The sequence below is a fragment of the Poecilia mexicana genome, unplaced genomic scaffold (assembly GCF_051168715.1).
Source record: "Poecilia mexicana isolate PSO_F unplaced genomic scaffold, ASM5116871v1 scaffold_14, whole genome shotgun sequence".
NCBI lineage: Eukaryota > Metazoa > Chordata > Actinopteri > Cyprinodontiformes > Poeciliidae > Poecilia > Poecilia mexicana.
The window spans coordinates 15,725,109-15,752,578 of NW_028263383.1; the positions used below are offsets into that span (position 1 = coordinate 15,725,109).

Here is a 27,470-nt window from a genome sequence, read left to right on the forward strand (position 1 = left end):
AATCTTTGTTGGTTTATGCCGCCCGATTCCCAGGATGCTTTTCTGCTCGTCATTTTGTTCTTTCAAGGGATTTTTTTTCCACTGCGTGACAAAAGACTGCAGAGGAATCGGGAAACTGCAGCCAACTCCTGCTCTCGCTCCTATTACACTAAATTAGACCCCGATCAACTTTCGCTGGATTGTGCTCTAATTAACAACAGGTCGGGTTTTCACACCCGAGGACAAGAACAAATTCCTGCTTTGTGCAATTCATGCTAAATAATTAAAGTTGACATCCTCTTACTGACCTAGATTTTCAGAAAATTGCTGGTAGTCGACCAAAATTACAGCTATAAACCCCCCTGTGTCTTGTATCATGGGGGGTTGATATATTTATGGTAAATTCACTCCATTAATGAGCTTTTTACTTACTATTGGCTTTTTTTGTATTTCTCAAATTGACACAGCACCCTTAAACCTAATCCAATCCTGACAAAAAATGACAAGGCAGGTTTAAACAAATTTTACGTATTTTCCTTGCAACATCCCTCAGGCAGACTGCGCTGCTTCGCACCTGGTGTGGGAAAGGCAATGAACGATCGCCACTGCGCATCCAGACATATGAAGCCAGACAGTGAGTGGATACGTCAAGTCGGTCTGAAAAGGCAAGCAAACTGGAGTGTGGAAAATCTGATGTGGCACCTGAAAGAGTTGCAGCGGTTAACCGTGTGTGCAAAGTTTGACGGGCATCACGGAGCCTCGTGTTTTAAATACCAAACATGGGAGTCTGACTTTATGGTTGCTAGAAATCGTTAAGAGGGAAATGACATGATTTGAATATAGAGTGGGGTGACGATCTGTGATATTTTGAAATGCTTTGAATGCTAGCTTTGATCGATGGTTGAAAGCTTCTCTGGAATGTATCAGAGCTCAACAGTTTTGGATTTTAAAGCTGAATATGTGTCTAGGTTTCTTTGGTGATGTTGCAGGGTTGGTTTGAAACACCCTGTGTGGTGCCATGACTGTCCAGACTCCAAACCAGCTAAAGTGTTATCACCAAGCAGATTTGGATCTGTGTACATATAATCACTTTATAGCAGGTGTTGTGTTCATTAAGTCTCATTTGGATACCAGCAAAAATCTTCATACTCCCTGAACATCTTCACATTTTGTCTTCAGTGCATCATTTTGGGATTTTAATGAACCAACACAAAGAAGTGCGTGGTTGTGAAGTCATCATAGCTCAAAGAAAACATTTTACTATATTTTTGTGAGATATCGCTGTCATTTTTTAGGGCTGTGAACACCATCTAAATATCCTCTGCTGCTCATTTATAGATGCTCCCGCCATGCATGCGACCCCTCCCTTCTCTGCCCTCACAGCAGGCTCTGCTAATGACTTCAAAACTGTTATTTTTGCTAATGGAGTGTTGCTCCAGTTCCATCTGGCGTTTTACCAACTCTGCCCTCCTGCCAGACAAAGAGTTAAAACCCAGGCCCACACCGATGACTTATTTAAAGCACTTCGTCAATAATTCAGGGGGGCTTTCACTCAGGGAGGAGTCCCTGCGGAGCGCGCAGAGAGAAGCGACGGAACAGAAGAAAAGTTCCTGTTGCGGAAATGAAAAGCCTCTTTGGTATGGCCGCGGGGCGTAACTGGATAAATGTGTTCTTCATTGATGGGTGCTTTCTTTCGCCGTTGTTCAGTCGATTTCCTCTCGCTCTGATAGTCAATGTTTGTGTGAAAGAAGTCCTTCACTCATTTATTTCTCCGTCTGATCTGATCTATTCCAGTCACTGACGTACATCTATGTCTTTCATAAAGATCCGTACCGTCTTATTCAGGCTAGGGCGCAGGTACATGTCAAAATGTTAGAATATTGTGGAAATCCCATGTTTATGTCACTCATTTTAGAAGGTAATAATAAAGAGTGGAACATGCCAAGCCTTTATTGTTTGCCATTTTTGAGGATTAAGGCTTGCAGATAATGAAAACCCAAAATTTATTCTCAGAAAATTAGAATTTTCTGTAATAATTTTAAAAAGGCATTGTTAAAGTATAAATGTCAGATAATGCCTATTCGTAGAAAATGGAGTGGAAGGAAAAAGTATGATTGGAAACAGAGGTTTAGCCTCATGCAATAACCAATTAATAACATGATCAATTAAAATAAACTTGATAATTTCCATTCTGATTATTAGTCAGGAGTAAGATGGTCGCAGCATAACCCTGTTTTACTTGTATGCCATTGTTTGGGAGGCACAGAAAGAACGACAGCGATGTTCCCTGAGTTGCTCATATCTGTCAGATAAATTAGCCGTGTGTGCCTCAATCCACTGAGAGGCCTCGGCCTGCACAAGCACTCAGGCTCGACAAACAGACACACTCAGTCAGTGGCTAATAAGACATACATGTTTGGACTTGCAGATGGACATAGAAATGATTCCACCACAATGAGTCCTGCACAATGTCTCCTGTTCTGGCTTGTGTACAATTGAACAGTGTGATTCACCATGTGGTACCCTGTTTATAGTTGCTCCTAATTAACCCCTGTTGTGCATAGTGTGTAAAATGTTTATCTGGGCGAAGCATATCTCCTCTACAATATGAGAAATGTGTGTGGCTAGCTATAAAAGGGCCGATAAGTGCGTTGCAGATTTATCTGGGACAAACTTAGAAAGCGTTTGTGTCCTGATCCAGATCAGGACACAAATGTTGTGGCCTCAAAGAAGTCTCTGAAAGACAAAGACTGCAATGGTCTTACCGGGTCTGCAAAGAGATGGACGTCCCGTGGTGAGGAGAACATTCCTAGATGGATTAGAGACGCGTTTGTTTACTAAGGAGGATGTGCTTCTCACAACAGGAGAGGACAATATGGAAAAGAAGCAGCAGCTTCTGTAGGGAGACAGGAAAAGACCTGGAATCAGAGCATGCTGTTTAGCTCTAGACAGAGATTCATATCCGATCTATTTAGGGTTGGATTTTGTTGCAAACTAAACCTTGAACTTGAAGGTGCATCACTTTTAAAAGCTCTTCTAGCCAGAGCATTTTAAGTGAAGTATTATATAATATTAGATAAATGCACAGCTGTTAAACCTCTTGAGAACATTTTATTTACTTTCATTTTAGTATTTGTTTTTCAGAAGCTAAGAATCTTCATTTCAACTTCTGTTTTCCAGTTAGTTCCTTGCCCCTCTACCGATATTACCACTTATTTATGCAACATAACTTTTGAAAATTAGCTTTTGTTAAAGAACAATTTGAATTTAAACGGTACAACTAATTACCCAGTGAGTTTCTGCGTGCTAGATTTGGGTTTTTGAAAACTGTCACTAAATACTAGCCAAGCATAATTCGCTCATCTAAAATTAAGGCCTTAAAATGTCTTAAATTCACTTAAAAAAAATTAAGTTGGCCTTAAACATGTTAATCACAGTTCTTAATTTTTTTTTCTTGGCAGGACTATTTAACATCCTTACATTCTATGTAGTTTTCTATGGACTTTTGTCTCGGGCAAAAATTTGAGTCGCACCCAAACATCTTGATCTGTGACTGAAGGTGGTTGAGGCTATCAGAAACTAGCTGCTAATATGCCTTTTCTGGCTAGTCAGGGAGGTTTTTTGTGTCTATCATGGAGGATGAGTGGCAATTTATCACTTGTTGGTTGGATGACTTTTGTGTTTGCTATTGACCGTCTTCTATTGCCAACAATACGATTCTGTGCACATTCTGTGCAGAAAAAGACTGACGCTAACGGGGTTAAGGATGTAGAGAGCATCACAAAATATGTAATTTTTGTGAGGCTCTTAAATTTAATTCACAATGGTCAGAAAGGTCTTAAAAAGTCTTAGCATCTGAGTTGGTGAAACCTGCAGAAACCCTGTCAGTTACTGAACTGCACTAATCATTTGGCAGAAATCCAAATCCTGCCTTTTTTCTCTCCATCCTCCTCTCTCTCCTGTACTTCCAGAGAGAGGTGGGTCACCACCGCTCACCTCATCCTGGTGAGCGTAAACTGGCTGACGGCAGTGGGAGGAGGTGTGTGTGTGTGTGTATTTGTGTGTGTGTGCATGCATGCATTTGTGAGAAAGCCACTCCTCTTCTGAGCTGAACCCAGTCATCACGGCAATAATGAAGCGCACACAAGGCTGCTGCATGCCGGAGTGACATACTGTCACCACTCTGGAGGACAAACACAATCACACACATTCATACACACTCACACAAACTGACGCTGCACGCTGCCTGCCTCCTCACACATGCCTACACACACACACGCAGTCCTAGAGAGACGTGGAGAAAAGCGGTGAGGACCGGAGGGAGACGAGGATTTTTCCATCTTTTATGGCTTTTGTCGACATGTGACTAAGCGGAGGTGATTGTGAGAGGAGACGACGGTCCGGACACTGACACCCACTCACACACACCTCTCCCCCCCGCTGCAGTCACAGATTCTTGGATTAGTCTGCCTTACTGTAGCGTGTGGGAGTCGGGGAGTGGACCAACATGGGAAACCAAGCAGGGAGGCTGGAGGAGACGGAGTCAGGTCGGATTCTTGTCTTAAATTTGCTCGTTTGTCTCTCTGCATGTGCGCCTCTTTGCTCGTGTAAGGCAGCAGAATACAACAGATCTGAGCTAATCTCCTGTCATGTCTGAGTGTTTCGCTGGAAGACAAGTTCTGATTAACGGCATCCTACAGGACGCGCACCAACAAAGCGGCGGCGGACCGCTCTCCCTGCGCTTGGAGGAAACGTAGTTTTCCATGCAGTCCTTCCGTTGGCATTTGTGCAAACAAGCCGACGCATTTTGTGTGCGTTGGTGTGTTTCCACATGCAGTAGGTCTGAATGCGCACCTGTGTGCCCACTATAGTGGTCTGGGGGGAGAGAAAGCGCCGAGTTGGATTTACTCTAAGCACGAGGGCACCTCACAGGAGGAGATGCTATCATCAGTCTCACATTCACATCCCTCCTCTGCCCCGAGCGCTGAGATTTCCATTTCAAAGTGGCTCTGAACTGCACTCGGCAGCAGCTTTTAGTTTTACCAAGGGACAAAAACAGCCGAGCTTTTCCGCAGCCTTCTAACCTCTGCTTAATAGGACAACCTAGAACATTTGCTTATTAAACTGTTTTATGTATGTATCGGTTTGTTTATAAAAAAGAAGATGTAGCGCTGTTGTTTCAGTAGCGAAGGCAACAATTACAAGCTGTTGCTCCAACACCTTAACTTCTGGTTTACACTGTTACAGTGAATGTTTTTAGCTCAATATCTACGCAGCAGAACATTTATGTTAAACTAATTATTTTCTGATTGCAAAGCAAAATGGCTAGCAGCAGAAAAGAAATAACCTAAGGTAACAAGAATGTGTGGCTAAAGGAGTTTTCTGTTATCTTTCTTTTTCCCTAAAAAATGTAAATATTTAAACTGTATTTGGTGTGGTGCTTCATGACTCCCAACTTCCTCCAAGATTCTTCAAAACGAAGCTGGTGCAAAGCTTTAGTAGCCTTAGTAAATCTGAATAATCGTTGTTATATATATAGTAATATTAAGCTATAGGTCAGGGTTATGTGAGCCTTTACCCTTATCTTTGTTTGCCATAGTTGACAATAGCATGATTGAAAACAGTACACGGTTTTACATTTAGGCTTAAAATGTTCAGTTTTTTTTTGTTCAAGTTTGTCTGAGAAATTGTTCAGTTTATCTTGGAGGTTGGAGATCAAGCAATGACACTCGAGTAGAGCGCATTTTTACCTGCAAGTCAGAAAACCGGTGGGATTTGCTCTTTATTTTAGCTCTCACTTCTATGTACTTTAGACATACTGGCTAGTAGCAACACATTTCTCTACGTTTTACTTACAAAAGTAGGATGTTCACAAATTGTTTTTACACAAGATACAAACGTACTAATAGGTTATACTGGCAACTTTCACAACATTTTATGTGTCTGAACACAAATCCAATATGGCCAATGGCCAATATCAATGTAGAGCAACTCGGCATGCTCCGACTTTCCCAGTTAGAATTCCGACTTGATGGAGAATCTTTGTTTTCCAACTCAGAAAATCCAACTGTACTTCACAAAGGTGCTGCATTTTCTGCATTCATGGTGGCATACTCCTCTCCTTCAGCCCCTATTTCTTGTGGTGTAGCTCAAAGTTGAATTTTGGGAACTTTTTTAATTGAATAGTTCTTCCCCCTTGAAATCCCTGTTTCCCGATCTGGAGCTATATCTACCTAGATTTAAGAGACTCAGAAGTTTTTTTACCCTCATAAAAATAAGTGTCTATCCTTGATCTTTGGGTGTTTCTAGGGCAAAGTTGTTTAATTGAACTGCTTGACCGATAGCCCCAGAAGAGCAGCGAGATTAGCCAGATGCTCTCAACAGTAAGCCATCCAGATCTATGAAACTTTTTAGGACTGCGAAGTGGAAAAACATTCCTGATGCTGGAAAGGAAACGTGGGAATATAAGAAACTGACTTGAATTTGATTGAAGGTGTTATCTCAGGATTGGAAGGCGAAGGAATAAGCTGTCTGCAGCCACGATAAGCAGGTTGTTATCTAAACTGAACCAACTCTGATGGCTGCTGCTGTAGCGCCTCTTCTCTTCTCTTCTCTTCTCTTCTCTTCTCTTCTCTTCTCTTCTCTTCTCTTCTCTTCTCTTCTCTTCTCTTCTCCATTTCTTTTCTTTATTTTTTTCTTCTCTTCTTTTCTCTTCTCTTCTCTCTTCACTTGCACATTAGGAAACAAGCCAAGACCAGCGCTTTGGCCCAGCAGGTTGCCGGGTTTTGATTAATTGTCAGCTCAGTGCTAGAACTCGCTCATGCCCATTTTTGTGCAGAGTTAAAAAAAAAAAAAACAGTTCAACAATATTTGCTTAATAAAGGTTTTGGTCAAAAATGGAAAATCTTAAATGTTTTCTTGCTTCGGATGATTGATGCGAATTCTTCACTTTAATACTTCAGGATTCTGCCAAGCTTTATTCCAAATGGGTCTATGGCCAATATCAATGCAGTAGGTAGTGTTATCGCCTGAAAAACATTCAGAGAGTCAGTTTTTAGTCTGTTGGTGGGATAGTAACATTAAAGCTGCAGTATGTAACTTTTGTAAACCATCCATCCATTTTGTCCCTTAGTGGGTCGGGAGGGTTGCTGGTGCCTATCTCCAGCTAACGTTCCAGGCGAGAGGCGGGGTCACCCTGGACAGGTCGCCAGTCTGTTGTTGCCCCGTTGGGGGCAACAACAGCCATCAGATGTTTATTCCAACTGGCAGTCGGTGTTTTGCATCACAGTGTGGAGGAATTTTGGCCCACTATTTTTGCCAAATTTATTTTAATTCACCCAGTTTGAGAGTTTTCTGATTATGAACAGCCTTTTTAAAGTCGATTGGATTTAAGTCAGGACCCTGTCTCAGTCACTTCATAATATTTTTAGGGATTGTTTTCTCTCTTTTTTTAGCCTTTTAAAGGCAGACCTGCTGGTGTTTCAGATCATTTCTCTGCTGCATAAATCACATATGCTTAAGCTTAAGGTCACAAACTAAAGGTTATTCGAGATTTTTTGATAGAAAGTAGAATACATAGTTCCCTCAAAAACCAAGCAGTCATGAGCAACAATGCAGTACTGGGTAATTCCTCTAGTTTTCAAATTCCTGAGAGATATGGTGTTATTGGTCTGTTGCTAATAATCACTGTAGTATGAGCAGCCACTGGTTTTCTGACTTTTTATGACGACATAGATAAAAACTTCTAAAATTGGGTCTTAGGACATTCTTAGATCCAAGTTTAGAGTTCTGAGGTGAATCAGATACAGTGTTGGAGCCTCTATAAATTTCTTATTCACTTTTTCAGCTGACATTTCGAGGTCAGCATTCACTGTCTCAGCCTGACGGTGGTGAATGCCTTCTGAGGGTTCCTGCTCCTTTTGGCACTGACGTATTGCAGGTGAGCAGCACTTCTGCCAGTCAGAGTGGATTTCCAGTGAAGGACACAACACACAAGTGTCATCAAGTGGCCTAGAGCAGGGATTTATCCAGCATCTGATGGCCAGGACGCAGTGAGGAAGTTACTCATACTTTCCGTGTCAGTTAGCAGTTGGTACAGTAAATACGGCGGGATTTTCTCAGAGCTTCGTGTTTGCAGAGGGAGGTGTGCTCTGTTTGAATGTCCTGTTTGTGTAATGGAGACCATTGCACTGGACATCAAAGTTGATGCATTATAGCTCCCACGTCTCGGCTCATAAAAATCCCTTATTTCATGCTCCGTCGGCCAGGACTGTGATTCCACTTTTAGTGCATACCAAATTCAGCTTATCCTGATGTGGTTTTTATATCTGTCAGCGGCTGGCTGTGGTTCATCTGCAGTTTGGGAATGTGAAATCTGGCCTTTCTGTGGATGCCGTCTGTTGTTCAGGGCTGGTTTTATCTTTACCCAGACACAGATCAGACCACAACACTTCAGTACTGATACAGTCTACATGACATTTGGTTTGCATTTATTTATCGCATTTTCAGTTGCGGAGGACAAAGACAGTAAAAAATTGCCCAATATTACATGTTGCCCAGTCACGATGTCTTAGAAATAAGTCAGTTATTTGTAAAAAAAAAACTGATTTTTACTGAATCAGTTATTTCTGTAGTGGTTAAACGATCCTCATGCTACTCGATCACAAATTAATAAAAGTCGGCAAAGCATCAGAGGTCAGCACCGTCGGTAAAAGGTGATCTTTATATCTTCTGATCTGTTTATTAATCTGTTGACATTATCTCTAGTGAGACTGATTATATTGAATTAATTAATGATTTTGTCTTAAGCTACAATCTATAGAAGAGAGGTTGTCTTATGTTAAAATGATAAGGTCTTTATTTTAATCTTTTTAAGTTCTCTTTTTGATTTGTTTCATGCAGCAGATTCTATGTCTTATATCATCCTTTTTATGGTCAGACTCAAGGAAATCTAATGTTTCCAAAGACTTAACTAAAAACACACCAGTCAAATGTTAGGAGTGAATTCCCAGTCTACAGTTTTTGTTAAGCCTTGATCTCACAAGCTTGATTTTAGTTGATTCCAGTTTCTCTTGAAGAGCTACATTATTGTAGCCTGGTGCAAACCAGCCGCTTTACTACAACTTTTGCTTTGTACGGAGGGCCTGGGCTCTCTGCTATGGAGAAACGGTTTCTTCCTGGAGGTATAGACTCTGGTAGAGTTTTAAATGTTATCTAATCGTTAATGTTTGTCCATGACGTATGTAATGTGACAGTTCAATGCTATGAAGCTTACCTGAAGTTGCCCGAACTGTATACGACTATCCTCCACAGCGAAGAGACAAATGCCCAACCAAACAAGTCAGCTGTTAATGGTAATTCAGTATTTAGAAATGTGGAAAACAACTTTGTTCACTTCTTCTGCTAGCACTGCAACTCAAAAACGGCACAGAAAATTTTCGTCATCACTTACAACTTCTTCTGTTCGCTGATTGGCCCTGTTGAAATTTTATAGGAGGGAATCCAAATCAATGGGAGAAAGCCCAGACTCTGCTGTAAGTGAGATTTGAGCAGAGTAGCACAGGAAGGCACTGGCAAGGATAATATTATAGAGGACATGAGAGCCAAATTCAGAAACAATTTCTTGTCTTTTCTCCCTTTAGCAGCTATTTGTTATTTATATTAGGAGAAAATGTAGCTTTCCCTGCTCGTGTGAAAGAGCTGTTGCTATAAAACACAGTTTTACTATCCTTATAAACCAAAAATGTAAATAATTTTAAGTTAACATTTTAACTAGTCTTTAGCATTTTATTATTATAAAGTTTATTTGATAGGGACAGACACACATCAACATAGACCAGAGGTTCCCAAACTGTGGGGCGCGCCCCCTAGGGGGGGGCGCCGTGTCATTGCAGGGGGGGCGCGGAAGCCGTCTGGATGAAAAAACAAAAACAAGACATGAACACTGTGCGCTGGCTTTTTACCTTAGAATGGCCAACTCTGTTATTCCTCTGTCAATTTGATACAGTAGGGGCTTCCACACTTCCCATATTTGTGTCCTCTGTCACTTTTATCAGCAGTTAAAACTGTTTAATCCGTTGTTAACATGTTGTAACCTGTTTCTCCGAGCCGCCTTTAAACGCAACATGAGCGTTACGACGCTCGCGCTGGGTTTACACCTGTGAAGGAGACCTGCTGCTGTGTGGAGCTACGTAGGTTTGTGTTAGAATCACGGCAGCAAACCAGCAAAACGCAAAGAACTTTTCACAGTTTTTCCCTCCAAACTAACCGAGTGAGTTGAGTAAAGCTGTTGGATGCAGGTAATGTTAGCTAAAAGATGACTAGCTAATATCAATACAGAACCTTAAGCTTAACAAGTACCTTGTAGGCTACCGATGTTGGTGTCTATTTTCAGCTACGTACATTCATTTTGCCCCAAAAAAGTTTATCCCCCCCGCCCACACACGCATCGTTTCAACCAGACAGCCATTTGTAATCCATAGGGGGGGGGGCACAGAAGAAAAAGTTTGGGAACCACTGACATAGACAAACTGAATAAAACAGCAGTTCAATGTTGCAATAGCAACAGCTCATTCACAGCACTTGTCCCTAGATGGGCTTTTAAAAAGTAACTCTAAAAACTGAAGTGATAATAATTTAAAATAGCACAACATTTAGCTACAGTGCTAATAGCACTGTGCTTATTAGCAATTAGCACAGTTAGCATTTCTAAAAAAGCAGTCTGTCTGTGTATTCCTTAGAGAAAGGATCCTTACCTTAACTTTATTTCCAAATGCCTGCCAAGATTCTCCAATCCAGTTTGTTCAATAAGAAATGAAGGTTGGAAGCGCAGTAGGATCAAACGGAGCAGCTTTGCTGTACTCTGTTCAGCCTTCCTGTTATCCATTAGTCTTGGTTTTAATAACTTTATGTTAAGTAACTCACTGATGCTGAAGTTGCCAACTTTGGGTCTTCACTCAGTAACAGCATCCTCATCAAAGACTGTTGTGGCTCTTTGATTCAGCAATAAGACTTGATGTATTCACTCTTTAAAACTCTTTAAAAGTTTGGATTTTAGGCGTCTGACCTTTTACTACACTTTGTCTGAGGATAGGAAAAGATTGACTTCTATAAAACCTGCTGGTTATTGAAAGCGCTGGCAAATATAACTATGGACATGAATCAAATAGTGAAAACTCCATATGAATGTGTGGAAATTTTGCCAGGGGAATATGTTGCATAATTGATTAACTTGCCCCTTGTGTGCCAGTAATGGCCTCAAATCGAAAATATGATGTTTGGTGGATGTTTTACTTATTGTTTCTCAGATGGCTTTATAATGGCTTGTAAATTTTTAATTTGATGTAGGCAGCCACTGTTGTATAGAGAAGCTAATAATTTTTGTTTCAGAATGGCTAACACTGCTATAACTAATGGATTCCAATTCATTATCTTAAAATATAGTTGTAGCTGATGCAGATTGGCCATGTTTACTGTCTATTAGCGGTACCTTCTCATGAAACTAGGATGATTTATTGTGTTGCGCTTGAACGGTTAATCTGATTAATTGATTATTGAAATAATTGGCAATTAATTTAGTAATTGATTAATCATTAACTGGAGTAGATGGACTCAAAAAAAGCTATTTGTTGAAAGCCAAAACTGTACATAAGTATATATAAATGCACAGTTAAGATAAAAAAAAAAAAATCCTTTATCTCTAGATGTGTTCTACCCCTGGTTGCTAGGAGTTGGGTATGCAATGCTATGAAGTTTACAATAGTTGATATTTGCCTTGTGTGAATAAGATCTTTTTGTATTATGAATCGCCTTCAATGTGGTAAAATAGCTTCTTATAAACTGTGACGTGACGGGGGTTTAATGTTGCAAAGCTGTTTCTAACAGCGGAAATCTTTTAATGTTCTATTCGGCAAAGAGATTTTTATGTCCCAACAGTGATAGCTGCATGGCTTTTAGTGGCACTTTGGACCAACTGGACTTATCTCTGCTCAGTCACTGTTGCGGTCATGCAGGCTCAGTTCTGTCTGCAGTCCTTTCTTTTGTGTAACAGGAAAGGAATGCCTGAGACTCCTGGTAGTTTACCAACAGGCGCCGATTTCAATCCCTCTAACTTTGCCTACAGGAAGGCCATGGACACACACTGTGGTTTTTCCTCCCATGTTCTCATCTGAAATACAAAAAAAGTTCCCATTACACTTCCACCAACCCGGAGAGGAAGACATGGGAGCGGCGGAGCGCGTTTCCTCTGCAGCGTGTGTTTGTTTTCACGATGCCAGTGCGTCATTACAGACGCCAACTTTGTGACACTGTGACCACCTGCAGTCATGAATTCATCATGACTCCTCAACCGTCGCCCTCCCTTCTGTAAAGTGAAGTCTCTCCACACTTTGCTCACAATGCACCCTGTCACCTTTCGACTGGCTGGCATGCAGGCCGCAGCTATCCGGCTGGTGCTGGACGCTTTCCAGACAAAAGGCTCTTGCTGTGATTTGAAAGCTCATTTCCATTAGGAAGAATGAAGCCTGCACAGTGCAGTGCTGTGACTGAGGATATGACCTTTTATTAAATAAACAAATGCATTTGGGTTACTGGAAGTTGGCCTTTAAACGTTAAGGTAATTATTTAATGTATGGAGTATATGCTGCTCTATTCAAGCTGCTGTAAATCTGTTTTTGTTGCTAATTCTGCGCTGGCATCAGTGCAAACTGCTGGTTTCAAACACCACATGAGTTTATTTGATGCTGGAGGATCGCTACTCCTCTGTGAGCCATGTAGCGACCCAGATTTACTGCCTCGTCAAAGGAGTTACGGAGCCGAGTCATGCATAAAAGACTTCACTAAGACTTCACTAAGCTAAACTAATGGTTGTCTGTGTCAGTATGTCATAGCTTGGCACCAGAAGGAGAAATACGTCTTTTGCAGAGCTTAAGAAAATCATGGCCTTGTTCTTTATTAGGCTCACAATCTAAATAAATTGTTTAGGTATGGGCAAGTATGTTATCTTAGTCTGTGATGACCTTAAAGTACCAGATTTACAAAAATGCGCTACGTGATGTAATGGCTTTTATTTCAAACAGAAAAGCGTCATGGACTCTTACGGCTTGCAGACTTGTAGAACAATACCATTTATTAATTATTACAGTTAGACTGGTATCTGTAATGTTTTCTATCTTTTTAATTTTGATAAATAGAGCTATTGTTGAGTCAAGACCGAGATCAGAGAAAGCCAAGATGCTCAGGGAGACCAGACTAACTCTGAGCCAATGTGAGACCATTTTCAAGACCACTACTGCAATCATAATAATAAAGTTGTTGCTGCCAATGTAAAATCACATGTCAGCAAGCTAGGCTAGCAAACTAGCCTACAACAGATTAGCTTTTTCAGGGCTTATACATTCAGCTAAACTTTAAATGGAGGTGGAGGAGTAAAATTGTTGAGACAAAATAAGACTGAATATGTAGTCTCAGCACTAGCTTCAGGCCAAGACCGAAAAGCTGATTTTTCTCATTAGTTAATTAGTTGGTTAATCTTTTAGCTAGCCTGCAGCCAGCTGCTTAACATGCATGCAGCTGCTGTCTTACTGTTTAAAGCTGCATTAGCAGGAGGGTGATGGTGTTGGTCATCTAGTGTCCATACATTGACTGCTCATGATTTTCAAACTTGTTAGTATTTCCAAAATGTCTATTTTGGAAATACTAACTAACAAAATATAGGATCCTCTTTCAGCTAACTGAGTGGTAGCATCAGGCCGGGGAGGTGCAGGAAAGTTTTTAGCCATTTCAAAGCCAAACACTTTTAGAGCTCCATAATAAGTGACCAATACCATTAAGAGAAATTAACACGTACAAACGATGCAATGGAAATTTCTTTACTACACTTTTATCCGGAACATTAGTATAAAGTTTAATGCCGTTAACCGGCCGACGCCCAATTTTCTTTCACAAGTACAATTTTGCTTGAATAAATTACTAAAATTGTAATTATAGGGTTTTTTTTCTTAATCATTAGAGAATGTAGAATAATTTCGTGCACCTTGTTCACTTAAGTTTTTATTACCTAAGTGAACAAGGTAATAAAAACTATGGTCTGGTCAAACTCTCCTGGGAGTCTTTCAATGATGGCCCCAGAGCAGCTCCACTGGTTAATTGTCTCTTTCACTGCTGTCTTTGCTCTCCTTACAGCTTCTTATCTCTTACTTTCTGCTTTCTTTAATCCACCACAACCATGTTTTATGTCTTTTTTTCTCTGTTTACATAAAATCTAATCTCAACTCTTTCTGCTTTCTAGTGTGGTTATTTGTTGCAGGTTTTAATAATACAAAATAAGACACCTTTTTGAAAACTGCAGAACTTGAGCAGCATGTATTTAGTTGTTTTTTGTTTGAAGAAAATTTAAGAGAAACATTGGTGACATTACTTTGTGCACATGATCATCTGTGGTGATGTTAGGTTATAAAGGTTTGTGACCTAATAATCAGTGACTTTAAGCTTCAGATGGTGTCGGGTTATTAAAAGAAATGGAAAAAAGGATGCTTATCGACCAGGATTTTTTCAGTAGATGTTCTGTCTCTATTTTTTTGTAAAGCTTTGACCTGCTGTGCTGATGTCAGATTTATAATAAATGTGTAGGGGGGAGCAAATACTTTATTCCCTCATCAAAAATATTTGTGGAGTGTTACTTAGATTCTTGCATGCATGTTTCTTCCACTCAGCTCCTTCAGACTAGCCAGCAACAATTAGCAAACACCTGGTGGAAAAGCATGAGCTCATCATGTGAGGCAGTGAAACGCTAAACACTTGATAGAGGAACGTTGTTGTGACGATGTGCTGAAGGCGGACTGTTGTAAAAGAGCAGAAGCTTCTCAAATTCAAGGCGTTTGCATTTCTTTTAAGTCACGCTTGATGTGTAAAACATTTTTATAACAACTGAAGGTGACATAGTTACTTAATTGTGCTATAAAATGGGACTATTTATGTTGAAAACACATGGTACTGCTCCTTTAAAATTTGCTCTCCTGCAGTTAAAAGGGCTGATCTTAATCAGGATGTTGTCTCTGTCATTTGGGAACCTAAGAACAGCCATGAAAACTGTCTCAGATGGGGATGAACTATTAGATGCATCGTATCTCCTTTGGCTTTCTCCAGTGCACAGTAAAGAGTAATTTATATCACCGTGCTGATTTGGCTTTTATGTCTTCTAGAAGAGTACATAATTTAGCAGCGCACATTGGCCTCATTCTGCCACTCAGGATTTTTTTTCTCCCTGTGAATTTCAGACATAAGTGACTGTGGATGTTTAATGGCGGCCATTGGATCTTTAAAGTTTCCCCTGTGACGTATCTGCTTCATCCGAATGGATTGCTGTTCAGAACCAGTACAGCCTGGCAAATCTCCTACATAAATCTGTTTGTTTTCTTCAGATAGATTGATATATTTACATATTTGTAATGCTTAAAATTAATTAATATGAAGTCCCTCAGTCTGCAGCCACAGTCTCTTACTGGAGGAATGCTAAACAGCTCTGTGCCCCAGAAACGTGCCAAGGTTGGCAGTTCCTGCTTTCTCAGTAAGAGGATGCTCTGCAATGTGTCTATCCGTGGCGGACTACTCCACTGGGGGACAGGATTTTCACTCCAAACTGGGCCATTTGTTCGGGGATTGTGCATATGTGTATTGTGTTCACTGAAAGTGTGTAACCGTGTTGATCAGGAAGATGCGCTGTCCATCTCCTGACACAGGCTGTCTGTCTGCCTCCCGCTTTGTGGGTTTGATGATGATGATGCGGGAATGTGATGCACACACTGCTATCTTTGTCCGCTCGCTGCTTTAGCTGCTTTGTGCCTGAATTGCTCCACGTGCACAGCGACCGCTTGTCATCCTTTGAAACAAGCGCTTCCCTTGTGTCTGTGCTGCTGTTTGCTGATGGGCCCAAAACAAACAATACAGCATTTTCAGGCGACATCCAGCTCATGCCAGGCGTCAGTAAATACTCTTTATATTTCAGAGGGCTCTGGAAAACGTTTCATCCTCGTGACCCACATTGATGCTTTTTGAAATGCCAAAGTTGAGCTCTTCTGCAGTCATGAATGACAGCAACACACACAACCAGGCAGATGTGATGCTGGAGAACAATCTGTGACTGGGCCACAGTGATCCTAGTGCTGATTAATGCAACTATGAATGTGACAAACTCTCTATTCATGACTCCTGCATAGCTGAATGCTGATACTAATAATCTTTTGTTTTCAGTGTTACAACGTTCTTGAAAGTTCCTTAAACCTCATTAAAGAGCTGTGGCAGATTAGTTTAAGGGGATCTTGAACCGTTTATGTGACAGAGTGGAAAAAAAATCACACGTGTCTGTATTTAGTAACATTCTAGATGTTTCAGATTACGTTTTGGAAAAACTTATATATGATACAAGATGTCACAATATTCCTCTTTGTTTTGGATGATTTGAATGTTTTCTTATTTTCTTCTTCTCTTTTGATCAGTCAACTTTTATCTGTAGGACTTTTCAAGCAGACAAGTCTAAAAGAAACGCATAAAACAACATGAGATATTAATAAACACGGTCAGCATAAAAAAGATGAAGAAATAAAATGACAGTGGATGAGTTATTAATAAGACACAACTGTGTAGAGAGAAAAACTAAAAGAAAATGTGTAAAATATATATAAAAGCATAAACCACAATGTAAATGTATATAAATATTTCTGTTTTTAATTCATATGTGTCTTTTCTTTCATATCATATTTGAATTCGACGTTGTTCTTTCAATGTATTCCATGTCTTCGGTGTAATTACCTGCTTTTTCTTTTTCTTGAAACTGCTTTCAATTTTCTTATGCGTGATGTACAAATAAACATGCTTATCTTGCACAATTGCTATCTAATCTGCACATTATGGACTTGATTTAAACGCTTAATATTTTTTGATTTTGTGTTGCAGGTGTGCAGACGACCAAGAAGTCTGGAATCCCTGCTCCGAGAGAAATCTCCTCCTCTATAACGAGAGATCGGGTTTCCCTTAGAGATCAGCTGAGGAGTTCCTCTACTAAGAGAATCGTTACCAGTTCCAGCACCTCCAGCCTCTCCACCCTGGCAAAGCAGACGCGTAGCTCGACCAAACCCCGTGCGGACGCGGAGAGCCAAGAGAGGGGCCTGCTGGAGAGCCAGGTGAAGGAGCTTCTCGCTGAAGCTAAGGCGAAGGACTTGGAGATCGACAATCTGAGGACAGAGCTGCAGCGCTGCAAGAGTAAAACCTCCCCTGCTTCGTCGTTGCCTTCTCCCAGCTCAGTTTCAGACCAAGCGCACGCTGCTGATGGTGAGCAGGGGCAGGTGGCTGAAGCCCTGGTCCTGGTCGGGGAGCTGAGGGAGAAGAACGGGAGGTTCCAGAGGGAGCTAGCAGCACTCCGAGAAGAGAACCAGACATTGAAGGAAAAGCTGATTTGCTTGGAAGCTTCTCCTCTTTCTAGTAAAAAGACAAGCTCGTCTGTTACCTTGGTGAATGGCGTCCCTTCAGAGCCTACAGCTTCTCCAAAGGACAAACTCGTCCCCACTGCCAGCCCACTCAAAACCTCCGTCTCCTCCAGCTCCGACATTACCAAGGATTCGCCATCACCGGACTCCTCGGAGTTCGAGAAGCTCCCGTCGTGCTCCGAATCAGGCAGCAGCAGTGGCAGCGGCGACGACGTCACGGCAAGCAGGTCAGGGGGTCAGGATGCGTCAGTGCAGAGGCTAACGGAGCAGATCCACAAGATGGAGGAGAGCCATCACAGCACAGCGGAGGAGCTGCAGGCGACACTGCAGGAACTGGCTGACCAGCAGCAGATGGTGCAGGAGCTAACCGCTGAGAACGAGCGCCTGGCGGAGGAGAAGCGCCTTCTGCAGACGTCGCTTCAGCAGCAGAGAGAACGTCTGGAGGTGATGGCTCAGAAGAACGAGACGCTTGCCGTCAGAGTCCAGGAGCAGGCTCAGGCTCAGGCCCAGAGGGAGCAGGAGCTGGGGAGCCAAGGGCCCAGGCTGGCCGAGTTGGAGCAGAGGTACGCCGAGCTGGTGGAGAGCTCTCGATTCGAACGGGAAAAGCTAGTGGACATCCAGCAGCAGCTGACGGGCAGCTTGAGGGCTCTGGAAGAGGAACACCAAGAGGCTCAGGGGCAGGTCTGCTGCCTGAAGGAGGAGCTGGACAGACTGCAGGCCCGACTGGACAAGGAAGTGGAAAGCAGCAGTCAGGTATCGCAAGCTGCCGAGGAACACAAAGCCACGGCGGAGTGTCTCAGGCTGGAGAACAGCAGGCTCAAGGCACAGGTGGACATAGAGAGGCAGAAGGTTGGTGAGCTGAAAGCCATGCAGAGCGCCAGCGACAGCACCGAGCTCCAGAACATGCTGAAGACGGCCCACTCTGAGAGGGACAAGCTGGAGGTGGAGCTGACCGAGCTGAGACAGGAGCTGCTGAAGGCCCAGGCTGAGACTGAGCATGTGCGAGCCACAGTGTCAAAGGTAGGGAGGGAGACGTTTACACACCGACTGAGGTTTCAAGGATTCAGCATTTAATTACTGTAATAGATGGATAGGCACACAGGCACTTTATTAATCCTGCCATGAGGAAATTCATGATGTGTCTCAGCAGCAAAGAATGAAATTGCACATAGCAATAAACAACTCACAATAAAAGACTATCTAAAATTTAAAATGCCTAAAAGCGTTTGTATTAATCTTATGCATTTTGGTTAAATATTTTTGGATCCCTAGACATTTTTAATCATTGAAGCTGCAGCTGTTGTTGGTGCCGTTTTGTTTATTATTGATAAGCCACCATGTTTGACATGGGGCCATAGAGTCCAGTTATTCTGGCTCTATCTATCCTAATCATTAGTATTTATTTTCAGTGATATTTATCTTCACTTAAACTGTAATCCTTTGTTTTTAGCTTCCTTGGTTTTCCCCCAAAGAAACCTCTCACAGTCAGGGCTGGTAATGGCTCTACAGTGTTAGGTGTGTCTCTTTTAAGTCATTATTTTGGGAGGTGACGGAGGTGCCAACAGCATAGTTAGGCTTGTTCACCCGAGCCTGATCCCTTGAGTCACACAGCTGTCCTCTGCCAACTGGATGTGAAAATGAGGTGACTCCATAACTTCCCTGACAAGCATCTTAATCTGTCTCAGCCTCATGGCGTCAGCTGTGGGACCGTCCCAAGTGGCTACATCATCTACTGGTCTCAGCATCCTGTCCTCATAGAGATGTGCCTCCCAGACAACCACAATAATCCTCCTCTGACTTCAATAGTTGTAGTAAATAAGACGTTTTTTGTTCTGTTTAGACTTTAATTCGACATGGAAGTGAGAAAAACTAAAGCAATCTTGAGTAACCTTTGAATGTATTTAGAAACGGCAACACCGCAAAATGACCTAGAGCGACTTCAGATGCAGTACATTCAGTACTTTGCATAAACACACAAACTTTATAAACATTGTGTCCATACACAGGTGGAGTCCACATGCCAGCAGGTCCAGGAAAAGGCTGAGAAGAGAGAGCAGGAGCTGAGCGACCGGGTGTCGTCCCTGGAGGAAGCTGGAGTTCAAGCGGAGAACCAAGTGAAGGAAATGAAGGAGACCATCTTTGAGCTGGAGGACCAGGTGGAGCAGCAGAGGGCGGTCAACTGTCACACCAACCAGGCGGTCCTGGACATGGAAAGTATGTACCGATCGCAGGTTTTTTAGTTGTGCACCGTTACGTGACGTCTTAACCGAAGCGAGCATCAAGATAAAAAAAGAAAATGAGAGACTACACATGAGGGCTGCACATTTATCATGTTGTTTATTATTTATCGCAATAGATTTCTCAGTATGATGGAAATTTTGTTGTCACAATAAATTCTAATTAAGAACATTTAAAACCTTCCAAATTATCCATAGTGCAGCTTAGTGATGCAAATCACACTTTTTGTGGTAATTTTTATTTTAAGATTGAGATTAATTTAAAACCTGGTGAATAAAATTATTTACCAGAAATTAGCGTTCTACCATTTGCTTTTTTTTTTCTTTTTTTTTTACTTTAAAAAGATCTGTGATTTTGTCTGTGAAAATGTCACCATGATTTGCAATAAGTGCCAGTGCTTGCAGACCAGGTTTGCTCCATTCTAGACTTTCACAAAATCATTAAGAGGGCCACATGTTGCCTACTAAGCAGCACTCTGGTGACCCCTGATATTGATAAAGCAAAGTGCATTTTTTAAAATATAAAAGCTTGTTACATTTATGAAGTGTTGTTGCAGTTTATGATACACCCCAGTTTGCGTAGATAAAACTGTATACATAAACAGTTTACAGTATAATAATTGATTACTTTTGTTGATGATCCCCATCTCTGGATTTCTGTTCATATTTTATAATCACCTGATCATTTTGGGTTAAAGTTAAATGCTCAACAGTTTATAAAGGGCTCCATCTAATGTAATGGTTATTAGCTGAAACAATCAGAAAGTTGATCTTACTGCCATCAGGTGAATCCACTTCAAACATTTCTCATGCTGAAGTGAGTGAATCTTCAGCAGGGTAGACAGAGTGACTGCATAGTGTAACATGACACTAATCTAGGATCATAACTCCGACACTTGGTAGCATTTGCATGCTATTTGTTGCACTGGAGCGCGTGGATGGGGTATGTGGTGTTTGTAAGACGCTTTGCTCATGTCACGGAAAATTTCAACATAGTAAAACTATATTCCCAGTTCCACCATTAAAATGCGAGGTCTATGCACAATACAGCAATGGGAATATGAACATTATAAATACTTTGAAAATAGCCATGAATAAATTCTCTCCACAGTCCCTACAAAAGCTGAAGGTTTGCACACCCATAAGTGCAGGATTTACTGCAGGGCTGTAGGATTATTTAAGCTCAGTCTGCCCAGACCGATTCCCAGGAGGACTCTTTAAACATCCAGGGGAGTGTAAAGTGGAGCACATCTATCGTTGATTAAAAAACGTTCATGTTACTGCTGTAAATCAGGGCAAGTTATATTGGCTTGATAATATTATTGCAGCGACCAAGACGTACTTCAAGAATAGTTCTGTTATTGGACGTTTTATTTTTGGAAGAGTTGGCTGCCGTTTCTCTAACATAATCAAACTGTTCACACACTATAATGGTGACTGCTACTACAGGACGTGTGTTTAGTTTGTTATGCTGTTCTTTTTGGGGTTTTTTAATATCTGAACTTTGCTGTTGCAGATCTTGTCAAAAAGATTGAGGAGCAGAAGGGCGAAGCAGAGCGACAGCTGAAGGTTTTGAATCGACAGATGAAGGTAAGAAATCTGTGACGTGGCGTTCTGCTTGGGTTCAAAAGTTCAACTAATTGTTGTTTGCTGCTCCGGTTTGGATCCATTTGAATGATACAGGTCATAAAATATTTCACCGTATTTCTATGAAGACTGATATTTTTGGAAATTCAAATGCGCTACATGTACAACATCTTTCTTTTCCTTGTTCTACCTAAAAGTGGGAATCAACCAAACCGTTCAGCCTTCTTTAGGAAATATGTATTTTCACAATTATAAGATAATAGTAAGGTATGCAGAATTCTTTGTTGAGTTTATATATGTGCCAACAATTCATAAATATAATCTCAGAGTAAATGGGTCATATCTGATATTCACCTCAATGCATTTGGTCAGTTAGATGAACTCTGACACGTGACAAGATGCCAAAGGTCACCGGAAGTGAAGGAAACTGTGAAAATAGAAAAGACAGAAGGGTGATAAAAAATTAGGTTAATCAAAATTCATTCTGTTACGTCACATGTTTTCCTTACATCATTTAACCCGCAAAACATTTTAGGTCTTAATGTTTTGCATAAGTATCTGATGCATAAAATAGTTCGACACTGACACAGTTTTATGGAAATCAGTATTTCAAAGAAACACTGTTTTTGGTGTCACTTGGAGGTCAGGATGATTTCGTTTGGCTTGTTTTTTCCTCTCTTGCCTTCATGCCAACATAAATCTTTCCACTGAGCTCTGGTCAGACAGCATTGTGCCGCATGTTAGCAGAGTTTTCCAAATCCTTTTCTAAGTTTAGGTGATGAGCGATACTGTTTCTGAAAAAATTGACTTGACATTATTTCGAGATGCAACAATGAGAGAATTAGTTATTAAATTTGTAAGAGCCAGTGCATATTTTACCTGATTTCTAATGTTTTAGAAGAAGTAGAATTAACATTAACTTTTTTTTTTCTAGCCCTCCTGCCATGAGCGAGCAGAAGGCTTACCTTGTGGGAGAGAGATTAATGTGAAACAACAAAGACAAAATGATACAAAGTTGACATTACGAGTTGCTTTTAATCTACTGCTAGCACAGTTGGCATTAGTAAAGTTTCAGTCTCCATGTGAAATCCCAGGAAGATGTAAATCCTAACATCCCAACTGAAATGTCCAAAAATCTGTCAACATTTCCAAATCTATCATACTCCATAACAGAGGGAGGTTAAAAGTTTAAAGGAATTGAACAGAACAACGTTTCTGTAACATGTTCAGCCTTCCCGCTAAAGCCAGCTATGACGCAACGTCCCAGTAGACGGTTTGAACTCATGTCTGCTTTTCATGCCCAAAAACATCTGCAAAAGGAAGAAGGTCACTGTGACACAAATTACCAAACTTTAGCAGCCCGAGCGGCTAACGAGCTGATCTTGATAAAACATGGGCTCTGTGTGTGGAGACAAAATAATCTCATGCAGTTTATTATCCAATGGATCTTGGCGATCAACTGCAAACTGATGGAGACTAAAGTATTGCAAAATGTTGTAAATAATGTAAATTGAATGCAGACACTCTTATTGTTACATTTTGTCTTAAAAATGGTTAAATAAGCAGATGAGTGGCGTTTTATCCCCATGTGAAAGGATTGTGTCCGTTTTGTTTTGCTCAGTCCTGACATATAAAAACACAACAGAACAATTCAGATTATACCTACTGATAGCAGCAGGTCTATAGTAATTATGAATTGATACAAAAGGATCGTCTGTGACTGAAAAAACTGGCATGTTTTGTAATGTTTATCTGTATAAAATTAAAGTTATTCCAAGAATAATTCAAACAGATTTTCTTCTACTTCATTCTGTGGTTTATAGTACTTTGAAACAGTTCAAGAAATGTGGAATAATGTTGGTGTTTTGTAGGATAGTAGCCCGGTCTGGACTCTTGTCATATCAGAGCGCAACATAAATGGCTGTCCCATAACACGCGTCAGGCACTATAACAGAGCGATGTTTCCAAATGAAACTTTAAGTGTAACCTTTCTTTTCTCAGAACCATCACAGAATGGAAATGTGGATAGTGGTCCAACAAATGAGTACCATTATTATTATTATTATTATTATTATTATTATTATTATTATTTTAAACAAATGAACAGTTTAGGACTTAGGGCCATGGAGGAAAGGAAGTGTTCAGTAAAAGTCCAAAAAATCTGGGCTGTGTGATGATATGAGGTTGTATTGTTGTTGCACTTGGCAAAATTGTTGAGATTTTTTGCAGAAAATTCATGGACAGATTTCCAGTAAACCTCTGGGAATAGTTTTTTAGGCAGTTGAATGTAGAGAGATGTGTTTTTGTTATGTCTTTTTTTATAACTTAATCTGACACTTATAAATATAAAATATGATTTAAATAAAAAATAGAAGTTTTATTTCTTATTTGGAGAAAGCACCATGAAAAGCTTGTTATCAACTTTGCTTTAACTAGAAAAGCACCAATTAGAAATGAATTGGCCAGTTTTCAGTCACCAACAACCTTAATGATTTGATTTTAGCCCATTTTTATTTCTCTTTAAAAAGTATAAATAGCGATGTACTTTTAAATGACAGCAAACAGTCTGCTTCTCTGCTTTGTGTGATAACACAATTCTAGTAATATTTCAAAACAAAAATAAAATGCCACAGCTGACTTTTTAAACTGTATTTAAACATATTACATTAGCATTTTGTGTAATTAGCACAGCGGACATGTTTAAAATGACCGAGCTGACATTTTACGCTGTTTTTAGACATCTTGTATTAATTAGCATTTTGCATGATTAGCATAGTTAGCATACTGTGATAGTAGACCCTTAGGCTAGCTGCTGGATGTCCTTAAGAGTCCCAACTATTTCTTAGGCAGCCAAGTTTCTTCTTTTGTTGTTCAGAAACAACAAAAAAACGGGCTGAATCTGTCAGCGGATGTAAATCCACCACATGCTATTGGCTAATGTTAGCTTGCAAGGTGTCCCTTGCAGATTGAACTGAGCTATTTGCTAGAACAAACCAGACCAAGTTTTACTTTGCAGGTTGTAGCAGCTTCATAGAAAGTACAGTTTATTTTCTAAAAGCCTCCTAAACATTTTCTGTCTTCATTTTTAGACCTTAGCCTAAGTTCCTCAATCACTGATCAGAAAAATGTTAGATTCTTCTGATCAGAGTCAGTTTAGAAGAAAATCGACCCATTCTGGTTGTCAGCTATTTTGTCAGTATAGCTTTTTATTTTAAAACGCGATGTGAAATTGCAACAACAGCTAAAGTTTAGCTTTTCATCTTATGGAGAGAGTTTCATACCTAAACTATAAGCAAATGAAACAAACATAAACATGTACAGCATTGCTATTTCCAGATTGGAAGAATAATTGCTTTTTACATTTTCATCTTTAATGTCAGATTTGGTGTTATGTGGATGCGACAATCACTTATGATTCCTGCAAAAGGATCCAGACAGAATCCTGATAGATCCTTCATGCACAATTCATGATAAAATCCCAAAGGGTTTATAATCCTGTTTAATCAGCCAAGCATGGCAGCCTCAGACCTTTAAAATCCTGAGATTCATCTCTTTTCCAGATTGTTTGAAATAGTCTTGGCAGCTGCATTTAAGCCGACCTTTATCATAGGAAGACAATTTTTTTCATTCATTTAGGGACCCTAAAGAATCATTGATACTATGTTTAACATACTGTTAATAAGCAACATCCTTTTATTTATTTTTAGGCTTCAGTTTTGGGGTGCTTACTAGCGATCAGTGACTCTCGACTGTTTTTTTTATTTGCCCCTGTGTTGTTGTTTTTTTTTTTATTTGCATAAATTAACTGCTGTGCCTCAACCTGTGCTGATCCATGTGTTTATGTATTTAGGAGGAGAGAGAGGAGTGGCGGCGCTTTCAGGCAGACCTCCAGACAGCGGTGGTGGTGGCCAACGACATCAAAGTGGAAGCTCAGCAGGAGCTGCGCGCTCTCAGGAGGCAGCTGCAGGAGGAGCAGGACCGCAACGCAAAGCTTTCTGCAGACCTGCAGGCCATGCAGGGAGTCAGGTACTGCCCACTGTTTCCATCCCCCTTACGCCCACCCAGCCATCTCCTTCCAGCCCCCTCAGGCACCAGGCTGCAGCTCCTTTCTCTCTGAACGTACCAGGATGTGACATACCTACCAGAGTCCTGCCAGATCTCCCCGCAGCAACAATCTTTAGACAAGTGGCCCAAATGATCCCGACTCGAAAGAAACTCTTGCTCAAGAGGTTCCCAAATTTCCTGTTTGATCCTAAGAGAGGATATGTTTTCATCGGAGGCATAATTAAGAGCTTCGGTGTTCGTGTTCCTGGGATTTGGCAGACTCTGTAGGTCAATGAGCCATCTCCTGCAGTTTTATTTTCCCTCTGTATTTTTTACTCCTCTCAAAGCTGCTGCCCTTTCTGTTTCCCTCTTCAACATGTATTATGACCTGTGGCAAACATTCGGACTTCACACTCGAAACACGTTACATGTGAAGACGTCATTGCAGTTTTATTATAGGCATATTTAAAGTGCCAAATTAATTTACCTTTTCACATTTTGTCACAATAAACCCAAAAAATGTATCTTATTTGGTGTCATGTGTCAAACTCAAGGTCCACTGGCCAAATCTGGGCCGCCATAGCCATTTATATGGCCCTCAAATCCAAATAAATAGAACTTCAAGATAAGTCAGGTGCTTAGATGTTACTTATTTAGTCAAATCAGTTTTTATTTATGTATTTCAAAATTATGTGTGTGACAAGATTTCCAATATTTGATTTTCTGAAGTACTCATTGAATACAGAGAAAGCTATACTACTTTTAGTACTTCAATAGATCATTTTATTGCACTTTAATTTATTCTGCTACAACCGGCTCTTTGAGGACATCCATGATCTTGGTGTGGCCTAAAATGGAAATGAGTTTGACACCTAGTGCATAAATGTGAATGAATATGATTTTTTTTTCCTACACTTAAAAATCTGGGAAAAAATTATTTTTTTTTTGTCTGTATTTATACTCAGATTAAACAACATTTCAGTGGACTTTATTTATGAATTAGATACTTTTGAAGGCAGTTGGTTGGACAAAGAGTAAAGTAGAATACATACCACCTTTTGCATATTTTTATAAAATATTTCAAAACTGTGTTCCGTTGTCTTTTCACTTAAAAATGACGAGCTACTTTTTGCTGGTCTAGCTTAACAGATCCCATTTAAATATGTTGAAGTTGTTGTAGCGTGACAAAAGGTGAAAAGGTACTAAAATAGTTCTTAAATTTTAAAACTGAGGATAGCTGTGGTTTATGTGTGGTTTACCAAAAGAGTCCTAAAATTCCAAATGATAAAACCTTAACGGTGGTTTGTTATATTATCATCACCACTCCGGATGAAATACTTCTTTATTATTTTAAGCACCTTAGCATGTTCAAAATAACAATAAAAAAACAATTGCATAAGCACGAGATACAGATAAGTACCCGTGTATTTAGTTTCTGGTATTAGACCACATCTCAATCACCAAACTTTCCCCAAGAAAAGCTGTTGTGCTGCGTCCGCTCCCCTCCTCCATCAGCTGATGTCTCTGTTAAAGACGTCCGTCTGACGAGCCCGAAGCCCAGGTGAGTTCTCAGCCAGCCTGCCGCTCCCCGCCTTGTGTGCTGCCAACGCTCACTGACCTTCCTCTCTGTGTTTGGCTTCATGCTGCTTCTTCAGCCTGTCTGACTCTGTCTGCTTCTCCATACGCTGGCTGACTGCACCTTCAGGGCTACCATTCCTTCCCGGTTTGCTCTCTAAACATGTGGATCAGTTAGATTGTATCTGGTGCCACCTGCTGTTGTTTTCGATGAATAACACTCCTACTTTTTTTGATGGAAAAAGCAGGATGATGATGATGATGATGATGGCTGCACTGGCATGACTTGGACTTAACTCATGCTGTTTTTAACGACACAGATACATATCCAGATACATATCCATAGCATCTCCATCACAGGGTGATCTGGCTGTATGAGTGACTGTTTTAATCTTATGAGGTGTGCATGGAGGAGTTGAGGAAAAATATGCCCAGAGGTCTGGCTTTTTAAATGACACGAAGAAGCAATCATGTGTTTGTTTTTTTTAAAAGTAGACTTTCTACATCATTCATTTTTAATTTTCTTATCTTTTTCTTTTCAGAATCAGCACTGGAGCCACTTTTGACA

At 40.6% G+C, this 27,470-nt stretch overlaps 1 protein-coding gene across 3 annotated transcripts in view; it reads left to right on the forward strand.

Moving 5' to 3' along the window:
* Positions 1–27,470, forward strand: part of specc1 (sperm antigen with calponin homology and coiled-coil domains 1) — an 86,286-nt gene that overhangs the window by 23,791 nt on the left and 35,025 nt on the right. For all 3 annotated transcript variants that reach the window (XM_014989694.2, XM_088012266.1, XM_014989696.2), the window contains 4 exons: positions 16,930–18,479; positions 19,466–19,673; positions 21,213–21,286; positions 25,134–25,309. In XM_014989694.2, coding sequence (XP_014845180.2) covers positions 16,930–18,479; positions 19,466–19,673; positions 21,213–21,286; positions 25,134–25,309 — 2,008 coding nt within the window. The remainder of the gene's footprint in view (positions 1–16,929; positions 18,480–19,465; positions 19,674–21,212; positions 21,287–25,133; positions 25,310–27,470) is intronic.